The sequence below is a fragment of the Propithecus coquereli genome, unplaced genomic scaffold (genome assembly GCF_000956105.1).
Source record: "Propithecus coquereli isolate 6110/MARCELLA unplaced genomic scaffold, Pcoq_1.0 Scaffold18, whole genome shotgun sequence".
Taxonomy (NCBI): domain Eukaryota; kingdom Metazoa; phylum Chordata; class Mammalia; order Primates; family Indriidae; genus Propithecus; species Propithecus coquereli.
Genome location: NW_012142745.1, coordinates 6624413 through 6632367, shown reverse-complemented (window position 1 = coordinate 6632367; position 7955 = coordinate 6624413). Strand labels below are relative to the sequence as shown.

Below are 7955 nucleotides of genomic sequence, written 5' to 3'. Positions count from 1 at the left end.
CTCACTCTGTTGCCCAGGCTAGAGTGCCCCATGGCATCAGCCTAGCTCACAGAAACCTCAAACTCTGGGCTCAAGCGATCCTCCTGCCTCAGCCTCCAGAGTAGCTGGCACTACAGGTGCTCACCACCATGCTGGGCGAACTTTTGTTTCTATTTTTAGTTGCCTGGCTAATTTTTTCTATTTTTAGTAGAGACGGGGTCTCCCTCTTGCTCAGGCTGGTCTCGAACTCCTGACCTCAAGTAGTCCTCCCTTCTTGGCCTCCCAGAGCGCCAGGATTACAGGCGTGAGCCACCATGCCTGGAGTAGCAGCATTGTTTGTTATCAGCCTAAAACTGGATATAATTCAAATGTCCGTGGACAGTAAAGCAGATAAGTAAATGGTGATTATACATGTGATGTCATGACAATATGTGACCCCCAGCTACATGCTTCAACATCGAAGAACCACAGAACAGAATTTGTTGAATGAAAAAGGCAATCCCAGAAGAACACATACGGGATGGTTCTGTTTATGTGAAGTTCATTGGCAGGGAAAACTAAATATTCCTTCAATGCATAAATATTGGGAGCAAAATTATGAAGTAAAGCAAGGGAATGATTAGCACAAAATTCAAAACGTACCTGTGGTGGAAGGAGAGGGAAGGAGAGAGGAGGAGGGAGGTGTATTCTTGAAACTGTATTATATGATACAACTTTTTGTATCTGGGATAGTTATCACCCAGGAAAGAGGGGCACCCATCCCAGGATGTGCTTTGGTCTCTATCCGCACCCATCTTCATAGGCCAAGGTATGACAGTAGCTAAGAAAGCAAGAGGACTAGGAGCCCCCACCTCCCTTTCTAAACCTGGAAGGAAGCCCAGGTGCCCCGTCTCGAGGGCCTGTAGGCTGATTCCAGGGCCTGCTTAGGCCTTTCCCAAGTCCACCCTCCAGAGCTCAGATCTCGATGCCTGAATGCAGCCCTGGACCCCAAGGAGGCGTCTGTGGCAGAGAGGAGGCTGGTTTGTGGACAGCACTTGGGTGTGTGTGCAGGACAGTCTCACATGTGCACCAGGCCCCTCAAGGTGCAGGACAGAGCCTTGGGCAAGAAGGGAGGGGTGGACCCTGCTCTCCCCAGGCCCCCCCATTCTGCTGCAGCATTGCAAGGTGTTATGAAGTTATGTTTGTAAAGTAGGAGGATCAAACATATTTTATTTTACACTTTGTCAGCTTGACTTCCAAATTCTAGATGTTTAGATGTATGACCTTCCATTTTCACTCTCACCTCTAGCCCTTCAACTTTCAGCGGTGGGCCTGCTATGATATATTTTGATATAAAAAGTTTGTTTAGTTTTGTTTAACTAAGTGAAACAAATAGAACAACATCCTATGAATAAACATTTCATAAAACAATTGCTTAGGCAGTCATGTCGAGCTAACTGGTAACTTGTTTTACTTTAAAATATTTTGGGAGATGATTGAGAAGCTGGAATGTCTGACACTTACTTTCGCCATTAGAACTTTGATAAAGATCATCCTACCGTGATGGCGAATACATTATTGCCCTAATTCATTTAACTTCAAGGAATACATTTTAAGAGAAAAATATTGTAATATTAGATATCATAAAGAACAGAATTATTATTTTTACCATAGGCAAATACATTCCTTACCATCTTTTTTTTTCCTAACAGCATTCCTGGTTCTTCTTTGCTATTATCCTGAAATCAATGGCACAGCACTTGATTGACACAAATAAAATTCAGGTAAGAACATAGGTAACACAGTATTATAACATTATCCAACAATTGCACCTATGAATATGCTCTCATTAGTTCCATTTTTATTTGCTTTGTAAACTTTAGCAATTTATGTTCATTGCTTTTTAGGTAGGGAAAATGATCCTGTACGTCAGTACAAACTTTTCAGAAGCAGATGCCAGGACAAAAATCGAAGTGCAAAGTATTTATTGGGGGAAATAGCTATAAAGGATAAAAGGGACAGGAAAAAGGAACACAAAGATCTGAGACCTGTGAAAGAAAAAGAAAAAGAAGGAAGATTGGCTGAAAGATCCTCGTGCTCAGAAAGTTTTAGCTGGGCGGGTGGGCAGTCTGAGAGCAAAGAATGCTCAGGACAGAGCCCCGCACTGGGCAGGGCATCTGGCTCTAGGCCCTCGGCAGGCTCAGTCGCTGGCGGGAGCAGCCTGGGAGAGAGCAGCCTTGGCATTAATGCCGGAGTGGATCCCAAGACACAGCAGCTCTCCACATTCCTTCCCGTAGATTCTCTCTTGAAGGAACACCTGAGCTATGCACATTCCTGGCTGCCACAGTCCACAGTTTGCGCGGTGTGTTGCACATGTTCGTAAAGCCGCTCCTCCAAGTTCCCACCGCCTCTCTTCCTGAAAGGAAGCTGAGAAGAGGGAGTCCGGTGGGATTAACTGCAGCCCTTGTCACGGCAGTTGGTCTCCCCGGCAGCCCATATGAAACTCATCATCTCCCTCCTCTGCTGTCCATTCCAGATTCCTCTCGCCCTAGCTAGCAGCTCTGAAGGTCTTAGTGACTCACCTGGTCATGTAACCCACACCCTCATTCCAGAGTGGTGTGAGCCCCTGGTCGTCATACTCTACTCACACCAGGGTTGCTGCATGTGACCGTTCACAGTTACAGACCAAGAAGCACCCAGGTGGATCACCTGAGTTCCACACATGAGTATTTATCTCAGCTCCCATTGTGGGTAAGGCCAAGGGGAGACCTCTGACACTGCCCCTGCCGCACCTGGAGAGTAAACAGAACAATACTGCATGGGGTAGGCATGGTGGTGGTTGCAATTTTATTTTGATTTGCTCTCTTGGTGAGGGAGAGGCAAAATCAGAAGCTCCCACCTGGCCTTCCCCACTAGGATAGCCCCACAGGACAAGCACACAGTGCAGGGTTACTCCAAATGCCAATTTTGCCAATATCAATTATTTGAACTCAGTGGACCTGCCGTTAACAGAACTTTAGCCATGACCCTATTTTTATCCCTGTAAGTCCTCACTCTAGCAGGGCAGGCATGGTGATGCTTTGGTTTCTATTAATAGATATCAGTGTCAATTCAGATCCTGTGTCCAATAGTCCTTGAAATATGTGAGTATTCCCTTCTCCCCAGTGCACAGGGGCCTGAGTAAGTAGCTGCAGGGCCCTTTGGAGGAGAACTGGTAGCATCATCACAGTACGCACTTACTGCGGTGTGGCAGGGGCTTTCATTTAGGGCCTCTGCAACGTGGTTGGGCAGATGGTGCCTCTTAGCCAAGGTGAGTTCCTGTTATTTCCTGGGAACCACTGAAGGCCTTCTCAACACTGATCGCTACTAGCAAAAGTTTCATTGATCTGGCTAATCCTTGTATTTCCCATCACCCTCCTTGTTCCTAACAAAACTCCCACATGCCTGAAATTCAGCCTATGTATCCTGAGCCTATTCCTTGTGACCTCTGTCATACCACAGCCCAGATGCTCCTTCATGGTCCAGCTCTGTGGCTCAGGGAGCATGCTGGGCCACCACGTCTCACTGCCTTCTTCTCCTGTCCTGAGACAGAAAATCCACAATCTCCAGTGCAAGAATTCTTCCACCTCGAGCCTTTATACTTCCAGACAACAACTTAAAAATTACTCGTGTATTTATCAGACAGCACATCTTTGGGTTAAACATGGGAGTGGGCAACAGGACAGTAATAAAGAGGAAGGAACAAAAAGAATGTCAAAGCCCAAGGCATTAATACATGTTATATGGAGAAAATGCAGGCACTGGTATGTTTAATGGATCTTAGAGGACTAACAAAATGAAAACAGGAAAATACAAATGTGCTTCAATTATTTAGAAAGTGATTGTTGCTGTTGTTGTGTAGGTGAATTGCTTACCCTTGTTGCCCAAGGTACGTGGAACAGAATAAAAAATAATGAGTGTGATCAAGTCAAGTAGGTCTATTAGTTATGGATTTATTTTATTTCAACAATAAACTTAAACTATATGCAAAAAATAACCATGAGATTCTCAAAATACCTATACAATGGTGTCCTGATAAATTCACTGTTTAAAAAAAATAAAAACCAGTCTAAGCCAGCTCCAACATCCCACTAAATCCCATTAAATCTCTGTCTTACAACTCCTCTAACTTCAGCCTTCATGATTTTTATTCTTGCAGCATGGAAGGCTGGGTGCTCGTAATTTGGAAATACATGCTTCGGTCTACCTCTAAATTCCGTGTTTCTGTCTACAGGGAAAATGTGGCTGGGTCTCATTTTTAAAGCCAACATGTAAAAATGAATGAATATTATCAAGAGGTAGAAGCTGAGATAGGACAATTTAGCTGCCTCAAACTTTCCCCTCATGTGCAGGAGTCCAAACAGGAGGGATGGATTCCCAGGCCTGAGTGGTCTTTGGGGGTCCAGACAGTTTAATTCCATGGACATGATGTCATCTCACAGCCAAGCTCTACTGCAGCTTGACTTGTGAGGTCCCACTGACCAGGGGAGTTAAGACCAGTTGGGAATCACCATGTATTAGAGGACATTTTAAACCAATAGCTGTACTCATCTAGTTATTCATTTATTGATTTCTTATACTCATTCATTGGGGGGAATTCCGAGTTTAAAAAAAATAATAATAATAATTTATTTTTAAATTAAATGGAGAACTCTATGTCCAAAAAAATCTAGATTAATATTCATTAAACCATTAGTAGTAGTTATTCCCTGAGAGGGAAAGGAGAGGAATTAAGAAGTGAGAAGGTACAGAAAAGGTTCACATTTTACATTGTACATTTCTACATTGTTTCTGTAGTTTGCAATTAACATGTTATAATTTACTTCTTAAGGAAAAAGTGAAAAACATACTGACCAAAATAGAAGGAAATATTAAATTAAAAATAATGGAAATCATGACCTTGAAATTAAAAGGTTTCTATTTTATTATTGCTTTCACGTTTTCAAAAGGACTCTTTTTATTTGACAATCTGTAAAATGAAGTAAGTCTTCCAGTTTATTTTTCCCTGGCTTACTATTTCACATGCCACATTATAAAGAAAGAATCCATTCTTTCCTTAGCTTTCCCGGCCTCAAAGATTTCCTGAATCTTATCAAAATGAATTGGACAATCTCGTGATGGTCCTGTGTGACCACGTGATTTGGAAATACAAAGATGCGCTTGAAGAAACAAGGAGGGCAAACCACAGCGTTGCCAGATTTCTTAAGGTACAGTCACGTGAGACCACAGATCTATTCCAGCCCCCTGATAGTGGATGCGCCGTATTCTAAATGTTAATCGATTCACATCTTCATGTATGATGAAGTGTCAGAGCTAGCACTGTCAGAGGAATACTTTCATGTATACAGCTTTCCTGCTTGAAATACTTTCTAATTTCTTTTTCCAATTTGCAGTTTCCTTAAAGAAAGACCAAGGTTAGATAAAAGTATCCAGTTGAGTATGGTCAAATCATAGTACTTCTAAATATTTTTAAGGAAAAAAAATGAAATTTTTAAAGGAGAAGCTGCACCGTGGCAGGATTATTCTTTGGGCATTTCTATCATTGAAGTGACGTTCTGGACTGGCTATAGCTCTAGCAGTGATACCAAATGGCCACTTTGAAAAAAACCTTTGGGTATTTGCATCTTTGTTACATTTGGCTCTTTTTTACATGATGAAGAGATCACACTCGCCACAGGAAAGGAAAATTATCTTTTTTTTTTTTAAGAGAGATAGGCTCTTGCTCTGTCACCCAGGCTGGAGTGGGTCTCTTGAATTTGGAGAAAGACCTTCTATGTGGTAACCTGTCATCCCCTTCCCAAAGGGCAGTGAGGGAGAAAGGGGTCATTCCTTGGCTGCCAGATCAGCAGAGGCAGCCTTATCCCTGCAAAAAGCCCTTCCTCGGGTCAAGCTTCACTGAGTGTGGCCCTCATGTCATGGGTGCCCTGTGTCTGGCCCATCCCAGCATCTTCTTGATTCTGGGTGTGGCTGCTCTCCTGCTCATTGCTGAGGGCTGGGTTGGCCCCTCTGATTTTGTTTTAGGATAATTTATATTAATCTTTTATGTCAGAAAATAAATCATAGCAGCCATGGGCCAAATCTGGCCTGCTTTTGTAAACAAAGTTTTATCAGAACACAGCGGTACTCAGTCATTTACATATTGTGTACGGTGACTTGTGTGTGGCTGTTTTGTGCTGCAATACCCAAGTCGAGCAGTTGTGACAGAGACTATATGGCTCGCAAAGCGGAAAATAGTTAGCATTTGCTCTTTTACAGAAAAAGTTTGCAGACTTCTGATTTAGAGGATAACTAATACTCTACCGAACTTTTTCTCAGTTTGGTTTAATAAACTGAAGACCAAATATTCTAAATCACATGCAAAAAAATATATTGTAATGAAAAAATCATTTATTTTATTTCACCAATTGTGATAGCAATGATAATTTTATTCTATAAGTGGTTCAGTGATGAATTATGAACTTCTAAATTTTGAAACAAACCACATGAATGTCTTTGTCCTTTCCTATAGCCACTGGTCCCTCTATTTTCTTTTTTACCTTGGACACTTATCCTCTGCCTCCATGTTAGACATTAGCGTATGAACCACCAGTTGTAGCTTTTGCAAAGATAAACTCTAAGAAAACATTCATTTATTCCAAAAACACAGAATATTTATGCCAAATAGAGTAGATATGAAGAGTCTTCCCTTTTCAGAGATTCACTTATTCATTCTTTTTTGATGTTTAAAGAGAAAACCACAGATGTTTCTTTGAACATATTTTGCTAACAAACCAAGTCTCTCTTGTATTAGATGATTTCCAAATGGTTTTTCAAAAGCTAGTTGAAATAAAGCAGTGATTAGTCAGGCGAATGGGCTAAAAGACATGGCTGTCTGAGCAGGAAAATAAAAATATGAATGAATCTGCCTTTGCTACCACCTTGGTATTCTGCCTCATAAAAAGAGTATCTAAACAGATATGCCCAGGTAAGTAGAGTTGTGATCCAGGTTGGCAGCAAAAAGAAAAACTGCAAAAGTTGCACAGGTCGTCATGGAGCCATTTGAATCCTATCTACTTCAAAAAGAGAATATTGAGAAATGTGTAAGTTTTTTGGCATAATTGCTCAGAAAATGTTACTTTCCCATGATGTGGGGTAAGGGAGGGTACATTTTAACCCAGGGCATTTTTATATGCCCACGCACCAGTTCCTAGAGATTCTGTTCTCATGATTCTTAGAAAACAATCTTGGCACAACTGTGGAGTTACAATATTTTAATTGCTAAATGTCAATGTCAACTAATTCACAGTATTTGATTACTAATGTAGAATTAAATAACCAAAAGAGGTAGAAGTCATTTGAAGCCCAGGTTGAGCAAGTAACTACCATCAGTTTGCTGGGAATATAAGAGATTTATAATGTCAACACTGAAAGTGGGCAGCACTGAGCAGCTGAAATCTCAGAGTTCAATTCATTGGAATTACACCAAATGACTACATTCAATTTTATGTCTTCCAAAACCACTTTCTCTTCCTTTCCTTTTTTCTTTTATAGTTCAAATGATTCAGCTAATAAATTATCCAAAAATATGATTTTTAAAAAACTTTTCTGTGTCAAATAAATGCCATTAAAACTAAAAATTAGAAACAAGGAAGGTAGATATGAGATCTTTTCCCCCTTTTAGAGACTTGCATTTTTTGCAATTTAGGGAAGAACACTGCAGATGTTTCTTTAAACATATTTTGTTTACAAAATGGACTGTAGATAATATTTTCCAAATTTCCTATTCTGTCAAGCACTTTAAGCATCAGAATAGCAATAAACTTTATTCCCATAGGTCTTAAAATGTGGTAGAAAACTAAAGTAATTTTTTTCCTCCTTAAATCTCTTCCTTTTTAACCCTGACCAGCGTTTTTTACTTTCTGGGAGCAAGTAAAAAGCAAAAATAAGAGGCAAAACATTGAAGAAAAAAAATTCAGCCA

At 40.8% G+C, this 7955-nt stretch overlaps 1 protein-coding gene across 1 annotated transcript in view; it reads left to right on the top strand.

Annotated features, from left to right (window-relative positions):
• DOCK10 (dedicator of cytokinesis 10) overlaps positions 1-7955 on the top strand; it is a 347252-nt gene that overhangs the window by 247707 nt on the left and 91590 nt on the right. The window contains 2 exon segments of the mRNA XM_012642470.1: positions 1671-1742; positions 5058-5204. Coding sequence (XP_012497924.1) covers positions 1671-1742; positions 5058-5204 — 219 coding nt within the window.